Genomic DNA, 25,243 nt, shown 5'->3' on the forward strand with positions numbered 1-25,243 from the left:
CGGACGGGCCCCTCTCACCTTTGCGTCTCTCTATGGCGCAGCGCGGCCCACCGCTTTCCGGCCCGGCTCGGGCTCCGTCGTGACCGCGGGGAGATGGCTTTACGGCAGCCGTAAGTGAGGGCGTTGGGCGCGCGACGGAAGCTGGCCGTGGCGGCGGAGGGGCTCCGGCTCTGCCCGTGAGAGAGGAGCGGGAGGGGCTGGGCGGGATGGGGGGGGTGGAATTGGCGGCGGAGACCCCAGGGGTCATCTAGCCCACCCCCGCGCGCGCCCGCCCGCCCGCCCGGGGAGACTCCTCCGAGGCGCGGCGCCCTCGGCCTCGGGAGGGGCTCTTGCCAGGGCCGCTTGGGGCGGGGGTGGACTAGACGGCCCTGGGAGCCCCTCCCCAGTCCGAGGCTCTGCGCTCCCGCTTCCCGGGCTGGGCGGGTGCGAAGGCGACGCCAGGGGACTCTGCAAGCCCAAAGGATAAACTAGGGTGGCATTAGTCTTGAAAAAGGAAGGGGAAACAGTGCTACAAAAACAGTGTGGCGAACAAAAAACACACCTTCCATGTCCGGGGTGTGTGTTCTTGAAAAAGACACGGCTTTTTAGAGAGGGAGGTGTGATGGGTTGCCCTCCCGGATAGCATGAAATGAGGGCGTTGGGGTGTAACTTGAGTTAGTTTTCAGAGGAAAAGGGCCTTGGAGAATTGGTGTAGGGTCCCAGGGAGGCTTAAAGGCCTGTCCTTCTGTGTATTAGATTGCAAAACAGCAATCTGCATGAAGATAATTACCACGGCTGCTTGAAGTCACAGTAACTTTAACCTTGTTGCCACACAGATCACGTGTCTGTCCTTTCTTAAACTAAGGGATTGGTACCTCCGGTATGTAGGACAAGTACATGGGCCCATTGTTCATCACAATGGTCACCCTGTGTACGGAACCAGTGAGTTGGTCACATGCAAGTGCTCCTGATGAATAAGGGGCAGATCCTGTGAAGCACAGTCGGTGAGACTTCACTCCCTAAAGAGCACCCCTGGGTGGCAGTTTGGAGTGGGAGACCAGCTGGAATTTGAGCAGAGGCAAAGGTTAAGAGGGGGGTGAAGGGAAGGAATGACTGATCTGGCTGGAATTTGATGGAGGCTGAAAGGCTGTGGAAGGAAAGTGGGTGCCTGTCTTGATGAGGAGCCCCCTCACCAGCCCTGTGTATGTTCTCTTTCCTCCCACCTCTAGACTGGCCAGTTCGAGTTGCGAGATGAGGCCGCAGCAGCCGCCTGTTGCCAGCAAGGTCTTTGTCCAGCGGGACTACAGCAGTGGCACCAAATGCCAGTTCCAGACCAAGTTTCCTCCAGAATTGGAGAATCGAGTAAGGGCTCCGTGCTTTCGTCGGCCCTTGCAGTCTGACACAAGTGGGGGAGAGTTGGATTACACCCAAGTTGACATATCCAAAGTTGATAGAAAGGGTGACTTTTCCACAGTAATGTTCATGATTCCAGTTTAAGTAATAATATAAAAACTGGAACATTCAAATTTATAAAATTAAAGGTGCACAGCAGCTAAAAGCAACCAATACAAACTTAGGTTTTGAAGTTTTGATGAAAATATACAAAGAAAAAGCAGCAATATTAAAAGCTAGGAAAACTAATTTTCCCTTCCTTTGGGAGTCCTAAAAAGCATTCTTATTCTTGTTTGGAACACAGAAGTATTTTTACACACCCGTTAACTACACACTTCATTTTTTTAAAAAAATGCCTCAAATTGGACCCACCAATTCCCGATCAGAGTCTAGGATATCAGCTGTGTATGGTCTTTGGAGGGGTGGCAATCTGCCTTACTGTTTTTGTTTGCTTTCTAAAGTTCTGGCTGGCAAACAGGGACCAGATTTTAAATTATGTGTGGGTGAAAGGGTCAGCGCTGCTGCCTGTGCCCAGATTTGCTCCTGCTGAATCTTTTTCTGCTCTTTTTGGAAGGATTCCAAGAGAGAGAGGGAGTCAGACAGGCAAAGTCCTATCTCAGGACCAGGGTGATCTACCATCAGCTTTCCTGTGGAGAGGATCCTAGTCCCTTTTTTCTTTTGATTTTTAAATTTTTGTTTTAATTTTACTTGTAAACTAGTTTGGAACGATTGTATCCTGAAAGGCAGGATAGATAGATAGATAGATAGATAGATAGATAGATAGATAATTGTAACCATATGTAAATAAGTACTAGTGTGAAATCAACATTTCTTTTATTTATGTTATCCCTCAATGCACGTCAGCTACAGATGTGTGCAAAGTCCAAGTGATTGTGCATGGCTGAGGGCATAAACTCCTTATGTCCTTATCCTGGTGACAGTTTACATTTCTGTTACTGGGCGGGGAAGGTATTAAAAAGGCTGTGGCTCAGTATAGAAGGAGGTGCCTGAAGTGTGTGATAAAGGGTTATATCCTTGGAAATAAGCGCTATAGTGAAGTGCTCTGTGAAAAACCCTTGTAGTCCAGTTTTGCCGCTGGCTTTCAATTGCCAATTCCTTTGCTCAAGAACTAAATGTCATTATACAGTCATACCTCGGGTAATAGATACTTCGGGTTGTGTGATTTTGAGTTGTGCACCGCGCTGAACCCGGAAGTACCGGAACAGGTTACTTCCGGGTTTCGGCACATGCTAAATTGCGCTTTGCGCATGCGCAGAAGTGCCAAATCGTGACCTGCGCGTGCGCAGATGCAGCGCTGCAGGTTGCGAACGTGATTCCCGCACGGATCACGTTCGCAACCCAAGTGTCCACTGTATTTGCCTTTTATTTGCAATTACTACAGACCAACCTTTCATGGGCTGTAAGTTTCTAGTATCAAAATAAACTTGGGCTATCTAGTGAAAACCCAAGATCATGAACATCTTTGTGTTTTCTCTATTGATTGTCACTTCCTGTGTATAAGTTTTGCTGAACTTGTAGATCCAGCTGCACACTCAAGCCCAGGCAGTTAAAAGCAGCTGAGTTGTTCTTGAGTCACGTTATGTATGTGGAAGTTCTCTAGGTTACTTAGTGTGCCTAATGCAACAGTGACGTCGTATCTTCTCATTGGATTCTGTTTGTATTCTTGGATGTTGGTTCACATTCTGCATTTGGAGAGTTGCCTAAAAGCCTGCATGCTTAAGGTTAACTTAGCAAAATAGTGCATGGGGATGAAACTTGAAGTTTCAGCAATGGAAAATAAAGAATACAACTCCCTGCTAGACCAGATGTTTTGCGACTACAACTCCCATCATCCCTGACCACTGGTCCTGTTAGCTAGGGATGATGGGATTTGTAGTCCCAAAACATCTGGAGGGCCAAGTTTGCCTATGCCTGGTTTAGATGATCACCCATCACATGTTCCAAACTGAAGCAAGCAAGCAGGGGAAAGGGAAAGGGTGAAGGCGCAACTCTGGAAGACCACCCAATGGTCGTCCCTGGCCCCCATCACATTAACCTCAAAGTGGCCTTTTCTTCTCAGCACAGTGGACATTGTAGTCTATTCCAACAGTACAGTCATACCTCGAGTTAAATGTGCTTCAGGTTGAGCATTTTCAGGTTACGCTCCGCGGCGACCCGGAAGTAACGAAGTGTGTTACTTCCGGGTTTTGCCGCATGCGCAGACTCTCTAAATGACGGCATGCGTGGAAGCGGCGAATCGCAACCCGTGCACGTGCAGACGCGGGTTGCATTCGCTTCAGGATGTGAACGGGACTCCGGAATGGATCTCGTTCGCATCCAGAGGTACCACTGTATTGTCCTGATCTTGAAGAGTTGAGGGTGTGTTCATAGAGCAGTTCAAATGGGGATACTTACAAATAAGTGTGTGACAGATTGCAGCCTGAGCCTTGGCTTCCTGCAACTAAACGCCAAATGGTACCAGCTCAGAAGTTAAACAAAAGGAGACAGCGACTTAGTCCAGTTTTGATACTGTCATCCTTAATGGTGGTGATAATAATGAAGCCATTGTCTTCCACAGTGAGATCACTGCCCCTACTGCCATTTGAATTCAGTGCTTCTTTAATTTTGTTTTGTTAGTTGGTTTGTATCCAAAATGGATTTGAAAGAAATTCATTTTCCAAGCCTTTTAGTGGACCTGTGTAGAGATTGTCTGAGGCCTGTTGTGGGAGTCTCCAGTCGGCTGGGAGACATGGGGTGTTCTTCACATGACAGTGTACAGTGGTGCCTCGCAAGACGAAATTAATTCGTTCCACGAGTCTTTTCGTCTTGCAATGTTTTTCGTCTTGCGAAGCACGGTCCGTCACAACTGCACCTCTTCAAGCGGCTTTAAGAAAAAAGGAAACAAACTCGCAAGACGTTTTTGTCTTGCAAAGCAAGCCCATAGGGAAAATCGTCTTGCGAAGCAACTCAAAAAACGAAAAACCCTTTCGTCTTGCGAGGCATTCGTCTTGCGAGGTACCACTGTAAGTCCGGCAGGCTCATGGTGGGGGCCCCAGGTCAGCTTAGCCCTCCAGTCGCCACAGCAAGTATAGCTGGCTGCCCCTCCCCGCTGCACAGGCCTGCCAATTAGTACAGTGATACCTCGGGTTACATACGCTTCAGGTTACACACTCCGCTAACCCAGAAATAGTGTTTCAGGTTAAGAACTTTGCTTCAGGATAAGAACAGAAATCGTGCTCTGGCGGCGCAGCAGCAGCAGCAGGAGGCCCCATTAGCTAAAGTGGTGCTTCAGGTTAAGAACAGTTTCAGGTTAAGAACGGACCTCTGGAATGAATTAAGTACTTAACCTGAGGTACCACTGTATACTGCATGCAAATACTTTTTAAAGAATGCTGTTTGGGCCTGTATATAAGCTGACGTCTCCACTGGAAAACATTCACCTCTAGAAACAAAGGTTTACCTGTTACTTAGCTATCACTGCACAGAAAACCATATATGCATTGGAGTTTGCTACGTGAACCAGGTTGAATGCCTTCTGCTAAATGTGATGCCTTTTTCAGGTCGACAGGCAGCAGTTTGAAGAAACAGTGCGAACTCTAAACAATCTTTATGCAGAAGCAGAGAAGCTTGGGAGCCAATCTTACCTTGAAGGGTGCCTGGCCTGCTTGACTGCCTACACTATATTCTTGTGCATGGAAACACATTATGAAAAGGTACATTGAGTTACTGTGACCTCTGGAAAGGGCAGGGTGCAACATGGGCAAACTGGAGTTGTCAATGGCAGAAAGTAATTCCACAAAAACAGGCACGTTAGTCTCTTGCAGCAATGAAGGCCAGTGGCACCATTCTGTCCCCAGGAATAAACTTTGCTCTCACTTTCTGGTAAGAGTTAAGGGTGCTTGCCTGCCTACCTTTAACAAAGGAAAGCACTGGGAAACAGCAGCAGTTCCCTCTGCTAGTTGGCTTTCTGGCCCCAGCTGAATTTTCAGGATAGTTTTCATAAATGGGTGGATGCATTTCCCTCCCATCAATCACTTTCTTGACATTATAAAGGCTATCCAACTGTCTCTTGGCCAGACAGTTCTGAATAAGAGGTGCTTTGCTTTCTCTCCTAAGCCAGCATGACATATTTATTTAGTTCTCCAGAGTCCATTTCCTCTCACCATGGTGCTTCTGTTTCTGAGATTATGTAATCTGGATTTGGTGCCTTTGTTACTTGCTTTTTGAGGTTACTCAGAATGCATTTATAATATATTGGCTTTCAAGAAAGGACACTCAAGGTATTTAGATCCAACCACAGTAAATATCCAAGTTGACTTTTAAAGTTTGCTGTGCTTGACTTAGAATAAAAGCACCCTTTCCAAAGACCATAAAAGGTAAAGGGACCCCTGACCGTTAGTTCTAGTCGTGGCCGACTCTGGGGGTTGCGGCGCTCATCTCGCTTTATTGGCCAAGGGAGCCGGCGTACAGCTTCTGGGTCATGTGGCCAGCATGACTAAGCCGCTTCTGGCAAACCAGAGAAGTGCACGGAAATGCCGTTTACCTTCCCGCCGGAGCGGTACCTATTTATCTACTTGCACTTTGACGTGCTTTCGAACTGCTAGGTTGGCAGGAGCAGGGACCGAGCAACGGGAGCTCACCCCGTCGCGGGGATTCAAACTGCCAACCTTCTAGACGTAGAATAAAAGCACACTTTCCAAAGACCATACTTGAGTTAAATGCTTTTTTCTGTAAATGAATAATTTACTAATGCTTCAAAAGAGCAATAAATATTGTTGGCAGTTAGTTATTATCTGGATAACCTTGGCCTATGTTTCTTTAAATTTTCAGATTTTTCCACTGGTCCTGGCATTCAGGGTGCATTGAAGCTGTTCAGTTATTTAATAAAACTGCATAGTTGGATCAAGCTGCTTAACATGTTACAGATAAGTTAGGAGGCAGATTTGAAACGCAAAACAATATTTTGTGTTTCTATATGCCATCTATAAGCAGTATAAAATGTACCAGCTAACTAAACAGCAGAGCAAGACGTGGTTGCCTATGCAGCTGGCTATTTATGCAGTACTCGCCCTGATATTCAAAGCACTTTACTTTCATTATCCTGATAATCTGCCAAACAATCTGTAGGGTCAGCCATTACTGCTGGGACTGAGCCAAGGTACTTCCTTGATCATGAGACTCTGCAGACAGGCCAGCACCACCTTTGTTATCTTTCTTTCTTTCTTTCTTTCTTTTGGTTTAATATTTTTATTAATTTTCACACACAAAAACTAAATCATTACGTTAAAGAAAAAAAATAAAATGAGACATTTAAAACAACTGTATACACAATCAATATTAAATCCACATTATGGGATTACTTGAATCCCCCGACTTCCCTCCACTCCTTCCCTTGGTTCCTTTGTATTATCTTCATTCATGCATGTCAAAAAAAAATTATCTTTATCTCTAATTAACTCCAGCTTTAAACATTGTCTATAACATTACAAGTGTTTTTAAAAATCCTTTTTTTATAATAATATTTATTAACATTTCAAGAATTACAAACATAAGAAAAGAAAAATAATAAAACAAAAGATTACAAAAAACTGGAAAATTAAAAACAAACCAATTTTTCCATAGCTTATCTTTCATTTACTTGTTTCCTTGACTTCCTCACACCTCCCTTTTTTTGTATTCTAGTTCAACTAGTTAATTCAGCAAATCCTTTCCATCTTTGTTTTTATCTTAATCATTTATCTTAATATGTTATGACTTTACATTCTCACCTGTTGACAACCCATTTTTACATACTCCTTTATAACATTACTGCCAAAACCACATAACTTCAATCCAGCATCCTTCTAACATTCCTTAATTTTGCAGTGTTTCTGTAGATAGTCTTTAAACTTCTTCCAACCTTCTTCTACCGATTCTTTTCCCTGGTCTCGGATTCTGCCAGTCATTTCCGCCAATTCCATGTAATCCATCACCTTCATCTGCCATTCTTCCTTGGTGGGTAAATCTTGTGTCTTCCAATACTTTGCGATGAGTATTCTTGCTGCTGTTGTAGCGTACATAAAGAAAGTTCTGTCCTTCTTTAACACCAATTGGCCGACCATGCCCAGGAGAAAGGCCTCTGGTTTCTTCAAAAAGGTATATTTAAAAACCTTCTTCATTTCATTATAGATCATCTCCCAGAAAGCCTTAATCCTTGGGCACGTCCACCAAAGGTGAAAGAATGTACCATCAATCTCTTTACATTTCCAACATTTATTATCAGGCAAATGATATATTTTTGCAAGCTTGACTGGTGTCATGTACCACCTGTATATCATTTTCATAATATTCTCACTTAAGGCATTACATGCCGTAAATTTCATACCTGTGGTCCATAACTGTTCCCAGTCAGCCAACATAATGTTATGTCCAATATCTTGTGCCCATTTAATCATAGCAGATTTCACCGTTTCATCCTGAGTGTTCCATTTCAACAGCAAGTTATACATTCTTGATAAAATCTTAGTTTTGGGATCTAAGAGTTCTGTTTCCAATTTTGATTTTTCTACCTGGAAGCCAATTTTCTTGTCCAAATTGTAAGCCTCCATTATTTGGTAATAATGAAGCCAATCTCGCACTTTGTCTTTTAGTTTTTCAAAGCTCTGCAATTTCAATTTGTCTCCCTCTTGTTCCAAAATTTCCCAGTATTTCGGCCATTTGGCCTCCATATTGAGCTTTTTCTGAGCCTTCGCTTCCATCGGTGACAACCACCTTGGGGTTTTATTTTCAAGTAGGTCTTTATATCTTGTCCAGACATTAAACAATGCTTTCCTGACAATATAGTTTTTAAATGCTTTATGTGCTTTGACCTTATCATACCACAGATATGCATGCCACCCAAATACATTGTTGAAACCTTCTAAATCCAAAATGTCTGTGTTTTCAAGAAGCAGCCATTCTCTCAGCCAGCAAAATGCGGCTGATTCATAGTAAAGTTTGAGGTCTGGCAGGGCAAATCCACCTCTTTCTTTTGCATCAGTTAGTATTTTAAATTTTATTCTAGGCTTCTTGCCCTGCCAGACAAATCTAGAAATATCTCTCTGCCACTTCTTGAAACAGTCCATTTTATCCAAAATTTGCAATGTTTGAAACAAGAACAACATTCTTGGCAATACATTCATTTTTATCACAGCAATACGGCCTAGCAATGAAAGCTTCAAATTTGACCATATTTCTAGATCCTTTTTCACTTCTGACCAACATTTCTCATAATTGTCTTTAAATAAATTTAAGTTCTTAGCGGTCATATTAACCCCCAGGTATTTTACTTTCTTAACCAATGTTAATCCTGTCTCCTTCTGAAACCTCTCTCTCTCAATCTCTGTTAGATTTTTCTCTAAAACCTTAGTTTTTAACTTGTTCAACTTAAATCCCGCAACCTGACCAAATTCTTGAATCAGTTCCAATACTCTTTTAGTACTAGATTCTGGCTCCTGTAATGTCAATACTAAGTCGTCAGCAAATGCTTTCAATTTGTACTGTTTAGCTCCGACTTGTATTCCTTTAACCAATTGGTCCCTTCTAATCATATTTAAAAGAACCTCCAGGACCGATATAAAAAGCAATGTGGAAATTGGGCAACCTTGTCGTGTTCCTTTCTCTATCTTAAATTCCTCCGTCACTACATTATTGACAATTAATTTAGCCTTTTGTTCTGAATATATTGCACCTATACCATTTCCAAAACCTTGACCAACCCCCATCCCCTGTAGGTTCTTCTTCATAAAACTCCAAGAAAAGTGTTTTTAAAAATCCTGCTAACGTATTAACTTGCATACATTGCTTTTGTAAATATGCAATAAACATTTCCCATTCTTTTTTATATTTGTTGTCATCTTGATCGCTAAGTTTCCCAGTTAATTTATCCATTTCCGCATATTCCATTGACTTAGTTTGCCAATCTTCCTTGGTGGGGACTTCTTCTTTCCAGTGTTGGGCTAGCAGTATCCGGGCAGCCATTGCTGCATACATGAACAAATTCTTGTATTCTTTACGTAAATCCATTCCTGTAATACCTAATAGGAAAGTTTCTGGTTTTTTAACAAAGGTTATTTTTATTTTTTTCCAATTCATTATATATCATTTCCCAATTTTTAAAATAACTTTACATTGTCACCACATATGAAAAAACGTACCTTCTACTTCTTTACATTTCCAACACTTACTTTCTCTTGTTTTATACATTTAGGCCAATTTTACCGGTGTTAAATACCACCTATAGATCATGTAATTCTCTTTAAGTAAGGTACAGGCTGTGAATTTTATATCATTCTTCCATAGTCTTTCCCAATCTGTCATCTGAATATTATGTCCCACGTCTTTTACCCACTTTATCGTAACACACTTGACCTCTTCATCCTTAGTTTCCCATTCCAACACGTTACACATTTTTGATAATAATTTAGTACCACTTTCTATTATTTCTCTCTGGAAATTTGAGATTTCATTGGTGAATCCTTTCTTTTTATCATTTTTGAATACTTCATTTAACTGAAAATATTGTTACCAGTCTGTTACCTTTCCTCTTCTTGAAATTCCTTCAATTTCAATTGGTTATTCATTTCTGTTACAGCTCTCTATGTTGCCCAATTAGGTTTCATATTTAATTTTTTCACGGATATTGCTTCCAGTGGGGAAAGCCACCATGGTGTTTTTGTTCTAGCAAATCTTTATATTTTTCCCAAACTTTAAAATCGCAATTTTTATTATATGATTCTGGAAGTTTTTATGTACTTTTGCCTTCTGATACCACAAGTACACATGCCATCCAAATTTAGTATCATGTCCTTCTAAAACTAATAAATTGCATTTTTTTTAATATTATCCAATTCCGGATCCAGCATATGCAAGAAGCTTCATAATATAATTTTAAATCTGGTAAGGAGAAGGCCCCTTTTTCCTTAAGATCTGTTAATAATTTATATTTTATCCTTGGCTTCTTTCCTCACCAGATAAATACCTTTGAAATATCCTTCTGCCACTCTTTGAAGCAGCTTACATTGCTTATCACTGGGATTGATTGAAACAGAAATAACATTTCCTTTTTTTAAAAAAAATAATTTTTATTAACCGACCAATCAAATCAAATCACATCACATAAATTCCGAATTACAAAGCCAAATTTTAAATTTTTGTTGGGGGGACCCATATTTCAAGTTCCGAAGGGGGATTCCGATCATCTTCTTGCTGCTGCGTTAATATCCACAAATCTGTCCAAATAATGTTCATAATTCTATCCAGTCTTATCTTGCTGTTTCCACATCTCATCTTGTTCGTATATTTTTCTTTTTTTCTTTATGATCTCTTCTGATAATCTCCTTAAGCAGGTAAACACCAATTGTAATCCTGTGTGAATTTTTCTGTTTGTCCAATCATCATATCAAGATGGTTTCCATATATCATCACTTTCATAAATAACAGCACTCTTTCCATCATTAATCTCGCAAATCTGTCGCTCTTTAGTCCCTCTGAGGAGGCTTACCCACAATATGAAAACAAATCTACTCCTCCTCCCAGACATAAGTCTTTCGACAGAACTTGCCAAAATGGTGACACTATTTTTTGCTGCGTCATTCCAAAGCTCTTATGCTTTCCACGATCTTCTTGAAACATGCTTTGGTTAGAAAATTATCTCCACAGTCTTAAATCTACAGCTTAAGTCATTTAAACGGCATTTCTGACTTGTGACTTGTGGGGGGGGGGATTCTTAGTTAATCACATAGAGAAAAGAAAGGAAAGTTTTTTCCCCTCCCCCATCCAGTCCTGTTGCCGAACATACCGAGCCTTGGTGTGTCTTCTCATGATTTATTCTTGTTCCTCCGACCCGTCTTGTTTCTCAGAGATCTCTTCGGTTAGCAGTCTTTACTCCCCATTCTTCCTTGAAAAATGTGCATTAGCTTCCTCCTAATTGTTTCTTTTGAAGTTGCTGCAGCTAGAGGCGCGAATCAGAGACAGCGTCCAGGAGCGCCGAGATCCGCACAAGGGCTTTCTGCCTAGTGCCCCCACCCCCTCAAATTTGGGGGTGGTATAGGGCACAGCAGGCAAGGGCAGTCCCCCACACACACTTGGGGGGGCGGGAGGCTGTTTACTCCCATCACAGCCTCTTAATTACCTCGTGTGGGTCGGAGAGATGTTATTGTCAGCCATCTTCTGATGCACCCCTAGTGCCCCCCCCCAGAAATAACATTTCCTACAGGCGCTTGTAAAAGGACTTTACTACTTTAAACATGGTTTTGCAAACATAGTTTTGGGAAGCAGATTGGATGCAAATGCTACAGGAACGTTTGTCTCTTCTTTCCCCAAGGTTCTGAAGAAGATTGCCAAGTACATTCAGGAACAGAATGAGAAGATCTATGCCCCACAGGGCATCCTCCTGACGGACCCCATTGAGAGAGGGCTCAGAGTTGTATCTTTTTCTGTGGCTTCCTAACCTTTTGTGCTCTGGTAGCTCTCATATCTGTTTGTGCCTTTGTGAACCAATAAAACAGCCTGTGGCCATTAAACAAACAAATCCTGCTGGGATGAAATTAGTATTTTACTCCAGCTTTTGAGCAAATCTTGTTTTAGCCTTTGTTGTGTAAGCACAGCCCCTTAGCTATCTTCACAATTAGTGTTGGCCTAGGACTTGAGAGATTCGTGCTCCTCACTCAGCCGAAAAGCTCACTAGGTAACCTTGTGCCAGTCACTCAGTCTTGGTCTTAACAGAGTTGTTGGGGGGGAGTGGGGAAAGAACCTTGGATGAAAGGGTGGGATGTGAATGGAACAAATCCCTTTCTTAGGTGTGGAAATCACTTCATACGTAATGATTGCTACTTCCGTTGAGTTTTCGCTTGATAGCACATGGGGTGAAGCTGGCAGATAGAACCTTTCCATCAGTGCTGGTTAGGGAGGCTGCTTCAAGCAGAAGAGAAGCATCTCTTGCTTCAGTTTCTGCAGAATTGTAGTTTGCTATGTGAGGCCTGTTATGTTGACACACCAGGAAGTGATGGGGGTGTTCTTCACAGCTTCAGGTGTACAGGCCGGTTTGCCTGGACTCTTCTTAACAGGTGTCAAAGAGTCCTGGTTGGGGATCCTTGGAGGTAGGGAACAAGCTTCCTTCTGAGTGTTGCTTATCAGCTATAGCAGAAAGAGCCTTCCAAGAAGTCTTTCCCCCCATTCTGTGGATTTTGCTTCTGGCAAGGGCACAGGCAACACGGGCCCTCATTGGGAGGACAGTAAAGTGCTTTGCAGCCGCCTTTGCCTGTAAGGAGCAGCGTGTTGGCATCTCTCCTCCAGAATCCAAAGTGGGGGTGGGGAAGGGTTTATGCTAGTTCATTAATAGTATAACATTTGGAAAGAAAGAATTTGACTGAGTCAGACTCATTGGCCCATCTAGCACAGCATTGTCTGCACTGGCTGGCAGCAGCTCTCCAGGCTTTGAGGCAGGGGATATTCCCATGGAGACCTTTGAGGACTGAGCCAGGTGTCTTCTGCAGGCAAAGCACTGAGCTGAGGTCCTTCTCGCCCCTTAAGTGGGGGTGGGGCAATATAAGATTCAGTACTTCGCTATCTTGATGTTTTTACCCACATGCCTCTTCTGCAGTGTATTTTTTTTAACAGCCCTGCTGTGCAGATTGAAATTACCATTTATGAAGACAGAGGTGTGAATAGTGGGAGATAAATCCTGAGGTCCAAGGTAAGTGTTAACTGTAGATGCTGCTTTGTGATCTGCTTCTCTACAAAAGAAAACCCCACCAAAATAGTTTATTCCCACTGCTCCCACCAAAGAAAATGGTTTCTGCATTTAAAGTTCATGGGAAAAACAACCCTATACTATTGCATTATGATTGTTTCACGTAGCCCTAAATAAGTGAAAATTTTAAAATAATGTTAAACCCCTGGAGAGCTGTTCTAGCAGCAAATGAAGGAACAGAATTGAGAGCCAGTGTGGTGTAGTGGTTAAGAGCGGTAGTCTCATAATCTGGGGAACCGGGTTCGTGTCTCCGCTCCTCCACATGCAGCTGCTGGATGACCTTGGGCCAGTCACACTTCTCTGAAATCTCTCAGCCCCACTCACCTCACAGAGTGTTTGTTGTGGGGGAGGAAGGGAAAGGAGAATGTTAGCCGCTTTGAGACTCCTTAAAGGGAGTGAAAGGCGGGATATCAAACCCAAACTCCTCCTCTTCTTCTTCTTCTTCTTCTTCTTCTTCTTCTTCTTCTTCTGATGATTCTTCTGGAATTATAGAATAATTAGACTTTTTTTATTTAATCTGATTGAGTATTATCTTCTACCTATCACATTGAAAAGGAGGAATCAAGATCGGGAGGATGTGGAGGAAAGAAAAGGAGAACAGGGAGACTCACAAAATAGTGATAGCTGGTTTGGAGTAATACTGTTGTTGTATTAGAAGTATGTTGTAGTATTAGAAGATAGAGTGCATATTAAGGTTTTTCTTTGTATGCATGTTGCTTGTTTTCAGGATGCTGGTTCTTGGGTTCTGTCACCTAGTCATCAGTTTTGAATGGAGAGTGAATTTTCCCAACAACCTAGTGGGAAACCAGAATGTAACCAAGCACTGAAGGACAAACAGAAATCCTCAGCCGCTTGGCATGAGGAGGATTTCCTTTTGGACACTTTGTCAGAAATTGCATGTTGCCTTGCAGCTCAGCCCCCCCAGTCCGCCTTGCTGGAGGGTCTGCACGGAGCAGAGGGGTCCTTCCACCTTGCCCTTGAAGACTCCATTGCCAGTTGTGGGGAAGTTTGAGCAAAGGGCACCCCAGTGGGCGAGTGGAAGCTGCCACGGACAGGATCCAGTCAGCAACTCCCCCCGCCCCCCAAGAAGGTGTCTGATAGGTGGACCCCACCACCAGCCCGAGACTGCAAGGGGCCCCTCTGTTTCTGCCCAGGGGTTAGGGTTAGCAGCCTGAGTTTCAATGGCTCAGAAATGGACTGATGATAAGTCTGAGATTGAATAATACTTCCAAGAAATCAACCAATCTACATGTTGTAGATGTGGCACACCCACCTGGTACAAAGAAAGATGTTAAGAGATATTTAAGCTGGCTTTAGGACCATTGTTGAATAGCAGGCAACATGTGAAAGCAAGTGACAAGTCTGGTGAATTCACCAACTGGCAATAAAAATGCCATTATCAGGCCAAATAGGTCATTAAAGAGAACACCCTTCAATCTTTCTTGCCAGATAGGTGATTTATAATGCAAGGATCAATTTTTAGTTGATTGGTCAGTGTCCTCTATCAGCTCCTATGCTGATCAGAAAGAAGTTTCACTCATAAGCATGTGCAATTAAGAGTATTCTAGTTTGATCTATCTTGCCTTAAGTTATGCATCCTCATTACTTGGGAGAGAAAAGTGGGATGAAAACCAAATTTGGGAGTTGAAATCTAATGCAGCAGCATTATTGAAAGTGAAATTCTAGATCTTTTATCCTGTCACAAGAAGGAGTGTACAGTGGTACCTCGGGTTACATACGCTTCAGGTTACAGACTCTGCTAACCCAGAAATACTACCTCAGGTTAAGAACTTTGCTTCAGGATGAGAACAGAAATTGTGCGGCTGCAGCGGGAGGCCCCATTAGCTAAAGTGATGCTTCAGGTTAAGAACAGACCTCCAGAATTAATTAATTTCTTAACCCAAGGTACCACTGTAGTGCTGATGGAAGTAATTAGTTGAAATTACAAGTGATTTTCCCTATAAATATAAAAAGTTTAACCAGAAGTCATTGTTCAAATGATTAACAAAGTGTAGTCCTGCTTATTGCTGCTGCTGCTCTTGTTTCGAAAGCAATTTGTGTCCAGTCCGTTGTTGGCTTCCCTGGAGGAAAATGTTGGCCCCTGAGACCCTTTGGCTGCAGTATGACTGTTGCTGGTGAGCTTAAGAATAGTGCAGCTAGTCCATTGGAAGGTCCTGCTAATCCCTGAACTCTTGAGAGGAAGCTGTCATGTTAGGCTCTTGTTTTCTGTGGCTGCAATACACCCTCTTCCCTCCACGCCGGCTGCGTTTACTGCCACATCTGTTTGGCACCATCCATTAGATATGGCTCATTTGACAGTTGCTAGTGCTTTCCAGAATAGTTGTAGGGATTTTGAGCAATTACATACACAAAGGACCTATGTTATTGGTGTTCAAGCCACTGTGAAATTTCTAAACCTAAGGCACATAGACTGATAGTACATTTCTGAATAGCTTCATTAACTGCAAGTGTGTTTTATTTAGCATGATGATTTGAAGCTCTCCAGTAATGTTGAGGTAGAAAAGGAGCTTTGTAGATTCTCTGGCTGCCAAAATTGTCCTTTGGTCACCTTCCTCTTCCAGCCATCTGAGGTTGGCTTCCTGTCCACGGCATTCGTCCAGAATGGTCCACAGCTGTTGAACATACACAGCAAGGATGCCATGGGGACCCTCATGACATAGGCACTCAAACGCCCCTTTGGAAATTGGCGTTTGAGTGCCTGATGCTCATCAGAATGACACAGAGCTGGTACTTTATTTATTTAGTGCAGCGAGGCTCCTCACGGGGTCTCTGCCATGGGAGCATATTCACCCAGTGCTTTTCAAGCTGCACTGGCTCCCGGTGGAGTACAGGGTCAGATTTAAGGTGCTGCTTTTGACCTTTAAAGCCCTTCACGGCCTAGGACCCTCGTACCTACGGGACCGCCTCTCCTGGTATGCCCCACGGAGAGCCTCAAGGTCCATAAATAACAACACCCTAGTGGTCCCAGGCCCTAAGGAAGTTAGATTGGCCTCAACCAGAGCCAGGGCCTTTTCAACTCTGGCTCCGGCCTGGTGGAACGCCCTGGCTCATGAGACCAGGGCCCTGCAGGATCTGATTTCTTTCCGCAGGGCCTGTAAGACAGAGTTGTTCCGCCTGGCCTTTGGCTTGGAGCCAATTTGATTCCCTCCCTCCCTCCTTCTCTTTCTTTTTTCTTTTCCTTCTCCTCCTGCGATGAGGCTACATTTTAATGTTCCATTATTTTAATGTTGTATTTTATTTTTGTTTTTAAGTTGTAATCATTCATCTTGTTTTTATTATTGCTTGTAAGCCGCTCTGAGCCCGGCCTTGGCTGGGGAGGGCGGGGTATAAATAAAAATTATTATTATTATTATTATTTTTTTTTTTTTTTATAATATATTTATTAAAGTTTTCAAATAAAGCATATATTAGATAAGCACTTATCATTGTCCATTTAACATCTCTCAATTATTACATGGGACTCCCCCACACCTCCCGCATACACTTACATCATTATTAAATTAGTTTCAAACAAATTATCATTTAATTCATCTTAATTAATAATCTTAATTTGGTTTGACATATAATTCAACCTTAAATCTAATTTAATGGTAGACAATTGTCTGCACTGGCATCCAATTCAGCACTCAGCCAAATTACAATATTTTTGTAAATAAATCTTAAATTTCCTCCAGTCTTCTTCCATCCTTTCTTCTCCCTGGTCTCGAATTCTGCCGGTCATCTCGGCTAATTGCATATAGTCCATCAGTTGCATCTGCCATTCTTCCACAGTGGGTAGCTCCTGAGTTTTCCAATTCTTGGCAATTAATATTCTTGCTGCTGTTGTTGCGTACAAAAAGAATGTTCTGTCCTCTTTTAACACACTCTGGCCGACAATACCCAGGAGAAAGGCCTCTGATTTCTTAGTGAAGGTGTATTTAAACACCTTTTTTAATTCATTATATATCTTCTCCCAAAAGGCCTTCACTCTAGGGCAGGTCCACCAGAGGTGAAAAAATGTTCCTTCATTTTCCTTACATTTCCAACATTTGCTATCAGACGAATGGTATATTTTAGCCAGTTTAACAGGGGTCATGTACCATCTATACATCATTTTCATCACATTTTCCTTCAACGCATTACATGCAGTGAAGTTCAGCCCAGAGGTCCACAACCTTTCCCAATCTTCAAACATAATATTATACCCAATATCCTGCGCCCATTTTATCATTGTTGATTTTACCATTTCGTCATGTGTGTTCCATTTCAGCAGCAAGTTATACATTCTTGAAAGTACCTTAGTCTTAGGTTCTAACAGTTCAGTTTCTAACTTTGACTTTTCCACTTGGAATCCTAGCTTTTTGTCATTTTTAAACACTTCTTTAATCTGAGCATAGTGTAACCAGTCTCGCACTTTGTCTCTCATCTTTTCTAAACTCTGCAATTTCCAGTTGTCACCATCCTTTTCTATTATCTCCCAATATTTTGGCCAGTTGGCCTCCATATTGGCTCTTTTCCGAGCCTTAGCCTCCAGGGGTGACAGCCACCTCGGAGTTTTATTCTCCAGTAAGTCTTTATATTTTGTCCAGACATTAAAGACTGATTTTCTGACAATATGGTTCTTGAAGGCCTTATTTATCTTAGCTTTATCATACCATAAATATGCATGCCATCCAAACGCATTATTAAAACCTTCCAAATCCAAGACATCCGTATCTTCAAGAAGTAACCAATCTTTTAACCAGCAGAAAGCTGCAGCTTCATAATACAACTTTAAATCTGGCAGGGCAAAGCCCCCTCTTTCTTTCGCATCTGTTAATATTTTAAATTTGATTCTGGGCTTTTTGCCCTGCCAGACAAATTTAGAAATATCTTTCTGCCACTTCCGGAAGCACTCTGTCTTGTCTACAATCTGCAGTGTCTGAAACAAAAATAACATTTTTGGCAATACATTCATCTTGATGGCAGCTATTCGGCCTAACAAAGAAAGTTTTAGTCTTGACCAACTATCCAAGTCTCTCTTAATCTCTGACCAACATTTTTCATAATTATCTTTAAATAAACTCAGATTTTTTGCTGTTATGTTTACCCCTAGGTATTTAACTTTTTTAACCACATTTAGTTCTGTCTCTTTCTGAAGCTGTTCCAACTCAATATCTGTCACGTTTTTCCCCAAAACTTTAGTTTTTTGCTTATTTAACTTAAATCCTGCCACTCGACCAAAGTTTTGAATCAGTTGTAGTACTCTTTTCAAACTAGACTCCGGCTCCTGTAATGTCAGAACTAGGTCATCTGCAAAAGCTTTAAGTTTATATTGTTTCGCTCCGACCTGAATCCCTTCCACCAACCGGTCCCCCCTAATCATATTCAGGAGCACTTCCAGAACCGAAATAAACAGTAATGGGGAAATCGGGCAGCCTTGTCGTGTACCTTTTTCAATTTTAAACTCTTCTGTAACCACATTGTTAACTATCAGTTTAGCCTTTTGTTCTGAATATATTGCCTCAATCCCGTTCTCAAACCCCCGTCCCACTCCCATTTCTTTTAAATTCCCCTTCATAAATTTCCAAGAAATGTTGTCAAAGGCTTTCTCCGCGTCTATAAAAATTAAAACTGCTTTAGTGTTTATGTTTGTTTGTAAAAGTTCCAATATGTCTATGATATTCCTTGTGTTAGTAAACATATGTCTGCCCGGGAGAAAGCCTGCCTGGTCTTTATGGATTATCTCACTTAAAACTTTCTTAAATCTTCGTGCCAAAACATCTGCAAATATTTTGTAATCCACATTTAAAAGGGAGATGGGACGGTAATTCTTGAGTTGTGTCTTTTCAGTTTCTGACTTTGGAATCAATGTGATAAATGCTTCTTTCCACGATTCAGGCGCCTTCTTCCCCTCCATTATTTCATTACTGACCTCCAACAAAGGTTGTATCAAATAATCCTTCAATGTCTTGTAGTAGTTAGAGGTCAGTCCATCTGGCCCTGGTGATTTGCCCTGTTTCAGACTCAGGATGGCCTGTTCAATCTCTTGTCGTGTTATTTTGCCATTTAAAATTGTTCTATTTTCTTCTGACAGCTTTGCTAATCCATTTCTCTCCAAAAATTGTGTAATCTCTATTTCATCTTGTGGCCCTTGAGTATATAACTTTTTAAAATACCTCTGGAAGCACTTTCTAATCTCTCCCGGGTTCTGAATGTTCCTTCCTTCAACCTCTAAGTTTGTTACTGTATTTAATCTTTGTCTCCTTTTCAACTGCCAAGCTAGCAGTTTCCCACATTTATTTGCCGATTCAAAAGTTTTTTGTTTCATTGTTTTAATCTTCCATTCTATTTCCTGATTTATCAGCTTGGAATATTGCGCCTGATAAAGTTTAATTTCTCTCAGAATCGGTTGGGACTTCGGGTTAGATCTTAACTTCTTCTCCAACTCTTTGATACTTTCCAGAATTTTATCTTTCTTTTCATTTTGCAGTCTTTTCTTTAAGGAATTCTGTTGAATCAAGAACCCTCTCATCACAGCTTTACTTGCATCCCAGATAGTTCTTTTTTCCACCGTAGTGTTCAAATTAATCTCTAAATAGTCCTTTAAGGTTTTTTGGGCCTTCTTTACAATTCTTTGATCTCTAAACAGGCCATCATTCATCTTCCATCTAAAGGAGCCGATTGGGATCAATGTCATATCCATTCTCAAGGCGTTATGGTCGGAGCATGTTTTGGGGCAGATTTCCACCTTCCTCACCTTAGGTGCCAGACTTCTAGTTATCCATATTTGGTCGATTCGTGTCCAAGTCAGTTGAGCTTCAGAAAAGAATGTTCCTTCTCTTCCCAGGGGGTTTCTAACTCTCCAGATGTCAACCCAGTCCATATTGTCAGTCATTTCAAAAAAGGTCTTAGGTAGTCTTCCCTCTTTAGTAATGTTCTGGTTCTGTGACTTATCCATATTTGTTGATACGACCCCGTTCATGTCCCCCATCATGATGACGTTGTTGTAATCCAGATAATCCAGCATGATCTCGTGCAACTTCTTATAAAAATCCGATTTTCCTTCATTTGGAGCATAAATTCCTAATATCAAAATTTTTTCTCCTTGATACTGTACTTCTATTGCGAGGATTCTTCCACTTTCATCTTTAAAGAGAAATTTTGGTGAAAGGCTCTCTTTTGCATAGATCACTACACCTCTCTTTTTAACTGTATCCGATGATATAAATTCTTGACCAAGCCTTTTATTTATTAACACCTTTCTATGGAGCCTAATCACATGTGTTTCTTGTAAGCATATAATGTCCAATTGTTCCTTTTTTAGAATATGAAAAATTTTAGACCTTTTTTCGGGACTGTTACAGCCATTTATGTTCCAACTCAAAAGCTGCAGAGACATCCTGGATAGATCTGGTTATTCTTTCTGGGGTGGTACCTTGTTCTCCGGTCCTTGAGGATCCGAGGGGGCGGGCTCCCCTGGAAGTTCTGGCGCTGGCAATCCAAGTCCTTTGTGGAGGTCTTCTCCGTGTGCTCCCAAAAACTTGTCTCTATCTTCCACCGTTTTGATTTTGATCTTTCTCCCTCTGTAGGTAAAGGATAATCCTTGTGGAAACTCCCACCTGAAGATAATTGCGTTGCTTCTCAACAGTCTTGCCAATTCCGTGTAGTTAGATCTAAGGTCCAGCAACTGCTTAGGAATGTCCTTGTAGATTTCAATTCTCTTGCCCAAAATGTCTAGTGACTTTTCGTAGTGCAGGCCCAAAATCTTGTCCCTTTCCTCCTTTGATCTCAGTGTTATCAAACAATCTCTGGGCTTCTCTGTCCTTCTGACTCTGCCAAGCCTGAAAGCAGATACAATTTTAAAGTCTTTTTCCTCTAACTTCCAAAACTTGGCAAATTCCTTAGTTAGAAATTCAATAAAATTATCTTCTTCCACCTCTGGTATTGACCGTATCCTCAAGTTGGTCTCCCTGTTTCGCAGTTCTGTCATCAAAAAGTAAATCTGATGTTCTCCAACTTGTTTGCTGAGTGGTCTTACTTCTTTCTCAAGTTCTTCCAATCTTTGACTAGTATCTTCAGCCAGTTTACGATTTTCACCTACAGCCTCCTTTAATTCTCCAATAGACTGGGCATTCTGTGCAACTTGTCCAGTCAGCTTATTCAAGCTTTCTGTGTTCTGTTCAATTTTAGCTGTATGCAAATCAGCCTTCTTGTCCAGAGCCTCCAGTTTCTCCAAAATTTTCTCCAAGACAGAGCTACTTGTCCCTAAAGCCATATCTCCCAGGTGCAGCTCCTCTGTCTCACCCTCCCCTGCCTGTATTAGGGAGGCCGCCTCTATGTCTGGAGGCAAAGTGGAAGGCAAGGCCGGCACAGAAGATCTACGCTGTGAGGCTGCAGATAAAGTTAGAGTTGTTTGTTTAGTCCTTCCTCTTCTCCTTGCGCCACTCATTCCAAAGTTATCTGTAATCCAAGGTCAATCCAAGTTGTTCCCATGAGAAAGCAGAGTCCCAGATGCAATAGTCAAACAGAGGCCGGGAAAGGGAAAGTAAAACAAAGTCACTGCTGTAAGTCCAAAATCCTCTAGAGGGAGCTTAATACGTCTTCAGGGAAAAGATCAAATCCAAGTTAAACTTATAAATTTAAATCCATGTCTATCGCCTCCACAATGTATTATTTTTAGCAGAGTAAAACTTAAAGCAAAACAGTGTTTCTTACAGTGCCTTGACTGCAACAGTTTCAAAGTATCCAGTTCCAACTCAGAATGTTTCAAAATCTGAATTCAATGTATCCAAAGTTGCAAACTGGTGCTCATCCAGGCAGCTCCAGCACCAGAGATTCTTATTTATTTTATAATCCACTGGTGCCACAGAAGAAGGATATCAGTGCACCCCGAATATAACCAGCAAAAGTCAATAGCTCAAAGTCTTTCACTCAGAAAACTGCTTTAACAGGGTGCCAGCATTTAGTTAACGCATAACTTTTTGTCTCCACTCCTCCTGCTCTTTGCTTAAAGTTCAGTATAGCGGGAGATGGGCTTCCTGCTTATCCTCACTCCGTTTTCAGCCAGATTTCAACTTTTTTAAAAAAGTTTTAAAAGTTTCATAAAGTTCTCAAAAAGTTTCAGAAAGTTGACAAAAGTTTCAGAAAGTTTTCAATGTCCAAATTTACTCACGGGTTGTAGTTTCCAAAGTTCAGAAAAGTTGCAGGAAGAAAGGACAGCGCTGACCGGCAACAGCAATGCGGCTTCACTTCGCTGTTTGCGCAACGACCCACAGCGCCGCTACCCCCTCCGCGATCCGGAGCCCCTTACGGGGTCCCTTCAACGTTTTGGGGGCTGCTTCTGGCGCCCGCCGGGTCCCGAGACCACAGGCTTCTGCCACCTGTGGTTTTCCTGAATGGGTCTCCGCTTCGCCGTAGCGGACGACCCGTTTACAGCGGAGCTCCCTTCTCCTTACTCGGAGAAGGCAGCCATTACCGGTCGCGCCGCCTCCGGAAGTCTATTATTATTATTATTATTATTATTATTATTATTATTCTTTTATAAATAACCTCCAGCCAATCAGAGTCTGCTGTCACCCAGGCCAGTCAGATGGACTTCACCTGATGCAGGCCACATGTAATAAAACCTTAAAGCAATTGCCCCTCTCTCTCCTCTGTCAGAACCACTGCTCCACAGGTTTGCAACACTGGTAACAGTACAAGGCTTCAAACCTTTAAAGTCACTGAAAATTTTACCTTCAAAACACAAACATATCTGAGAGGAAAGTGCATCAATGTTTTGTTTTAATCTGTTTAACTCAGCTCTTTCTTCCTAGGTTCCAGCTTTTGTTCCAGAAAGTTCCCCTACCTCCTCCATCATAACATCATTCCTTTCTTCTGCCGCCAACCCCATGGTGCCATCTACCACAAAGACTTAACTTCTCAAAATCCTACTCCTTCACAGCAAAATCCCATGGACAGGATAGCATCCATTTTGTGTCATATGGGTAAGCCAAAAGCAATGGCGTCTGCCTGGTAGCTTTAGCTTCCAAGGACCAGTTGAGCAGCCATACGAGTCAGTGGGCACAAGACCAGACTGGAGTCGGCTGAGGGCTGAGTGGCTCCTTTTGCAAGCACTCGGATTTTGTCAGCTGTTCGGGAAGAAAGCAGCAGTGCGGCATAGGCAGCTGAATCTCCAGAAATGAGGCCCATGTTTGTGAAGTGGCAGCAGGGTGTTTCTCTGCTTGTTCAGAGGAGACTTGGAACAAATACCATCTTGAGTTGAAGCCTCCTGTGGTGGTAACAGCAACAATGCAAAAAGGCTTTCATTTTTAACACTTCACCAAGAGCTAGTGCAGTCTCCGGGACACAAAGTCCTCTGCTTTCACTGTGTCTTTCAAGAGAGGAGAAGGTCAATGGTTTGTTTCGTTCAATGCGCGGAAGTGCGGCAGCCCAAATGTATGCTGTGCCAGTCAGTGTAACCGCCCCCTGCTCTCTCCACCCCTTTTCAAGTGTTGAATATGTGAGCTAGGTAATAAATGGCTTTTTCAGTTTTGTTAGCAGTTAAAAAGTTTTAGGGCAAGCTGGTAACTTGACTAGAAATGGTGTTATGATAGCGCTTTGTTTTAGATCTCTCTCACACAGTGTACAACTCAGCAGCCTGTAGTACTTCCACTTGCATTCAACATTCCTCTAGCAACACTTACAAAATATATAGAAGATTTTAGTCTTCTGAGTTGATACCTTCTTATGGATCAAGTGTTTTTCTCCGTTCATCCAAGTGGGCCCTTGAGTAGAGGCCAGCAAGAGTCGCTCAGCCGCTTGACAGTTGCTGTCGCCTCCCATGTCCAGGAATTCAAGGCTTTGCCAAACGAGACCACCTACAAAACGGATAGAATATTTCACTTCTTGAGCGATTCAAAAAGCCAGTAGTGAATCAGGGTCTTTAGGTGGATTATTCTTCAATACCTATTTGCTGGTTTCTTTATCCTTTCCTCTAGAAGTCTGTCTAATATTTAAGTGTACAAAACACCTGTTGTTGTTTTTCTAAACTGTAACAGTGTTCTGCCTTTTGCACCCGTTACAATCAGTTTTGAGAAATATTAATGGATTGGTAACTTTTTTTCTTAAATAAATTTTGTCATTTGCTAGCACTGATCTGAATTTGGGTTTATTTTCTTCCACGAAAGTTAAACCAATGACATTTGGGAGGAATTGAAGATCCCCTCTGCTACTCAGCCTGCCCATGGCCTTATTTGTATGTATACATTAACTTGCATGTTACAGGTATATTTGTGGAGACACATTTTGGGGGATCTTTAATGTGAATATTATTGCACACCAAGGAAATCATTGCACTGCACTTATACATCCTCAGTTATTTGGAGGAATTAACAAAAGACAGAATCCCAATGTCAATTCAAATAAAATATTTTTATTTATTTGCAGCCAGAATGGTGTGCAGTGAGTAAAACGCCTTTGCTTCTTGAAGCTCTGGATTGCAGCATTAGAGGATAGAAACATGGCTAATGATTGCAAGAAAATACCTAACCCCATATTGATTGGGCCAATAGCTTACACTTCCCTTTTTTACTATGGTAAAGAGGAGACCGGCTTCCCTCGTAACTTAGTACCTTCCAGGTGTTTAGGACAACAACTCACTCTGGATTGTACCTATGGGTCCCTTCCAAACTTGTGATCCTGCATGTGTGAAGTTGGAATCTTTTGAGAGGAAACCATTATTGAACTGATCTCACAGCCTTGTCACACAAAAGTTTGCCCCTACTTAGTTTTTTTCATTTCAGCTAGCTATTTCAGATGGAAAAAATTGTTTTGCTTATGCACAATGAGTTGGAATTGGTTTCTGCTTTCCTGCAAATCAGCCAGAGATCTCCCAGTAGATCCCAAGCTATTTTCTGTGCCCCAACCTGTCCTATTGTACAGCAGATTTTCTAGTTCTGACAACACAGCATGAGATGGGAGTTAAGCTAAGGTTACCAGATTTTTTTCAATGAATCCGGGGACACTTTAAATAAAATAAATAAATAAATACTATGTTTGGGACATTGATGCTGCAGCAATGGCTGTGGCAGAGGGGTGGCCGCCACCTTGACCTCAACTGCCACGTTTCCCCTTCCTCTG

The 25,243-nt window shown here is 42.1% G+C and overlaps 1 protein-coding gene across 5 annotated transcripts; it reads left to right on the forward strand.

The window, feature by feature from the left end:
* Nucleotides 1–32: 32 nt before the first annotated feature.
* Nucleotides 33–24,255, forward strand: GOLGA7 (golgin A7). Of its 5 annotated transcripts, none has more exons than XM_083629755.1 (6): nt 33–110; nt 1,209–1,341; nt 4,932–5,084; nt 11,714–11,815; nt 13,022–13,084; nt 22,939–24,255. In XM_083629755.1, exons 1-5 carry the CDS (start codon nt 94–96, stop codon nt 13,067–13,069), a joined length of 453 nt encoding a protein of 150 aa, XP_083485881.1. In that variant the 5' UTR covers nt 33–93; the 3' UTR covers nt 13,070–13,084; nt 22,939–24,255. The 5 variants fall into 5 exon arrangements, with proteins under 5 accessions (XP_083485881.1, XP_083485882.1, XP_083485885.1 ...); XM_083629756.1 differs by having other exon boundaries at nt 102–176; XM_083629759.1 differs by lacking the exon at nt 33–110 and adding an exon at nt 133–176 and having other exon boundaries at nt 1,218–1,341.
* The last annotated feature ends 988 nt before the right edge of the window (nt 24,256–25,243 follow it).

The sequence above is a fragment of the Podarcis filfolensis genome, assembly GCF_964270895.1.
Source record: "Podarcis filfolensis genome assembly, chromosome: 8".
Taxonomy (NCBI): Eukaryota; Metazoa; Chordata; class Lepidosauria; order Squamata; family Lacertidae; genus Podarcis; species Podarcis filfolensis.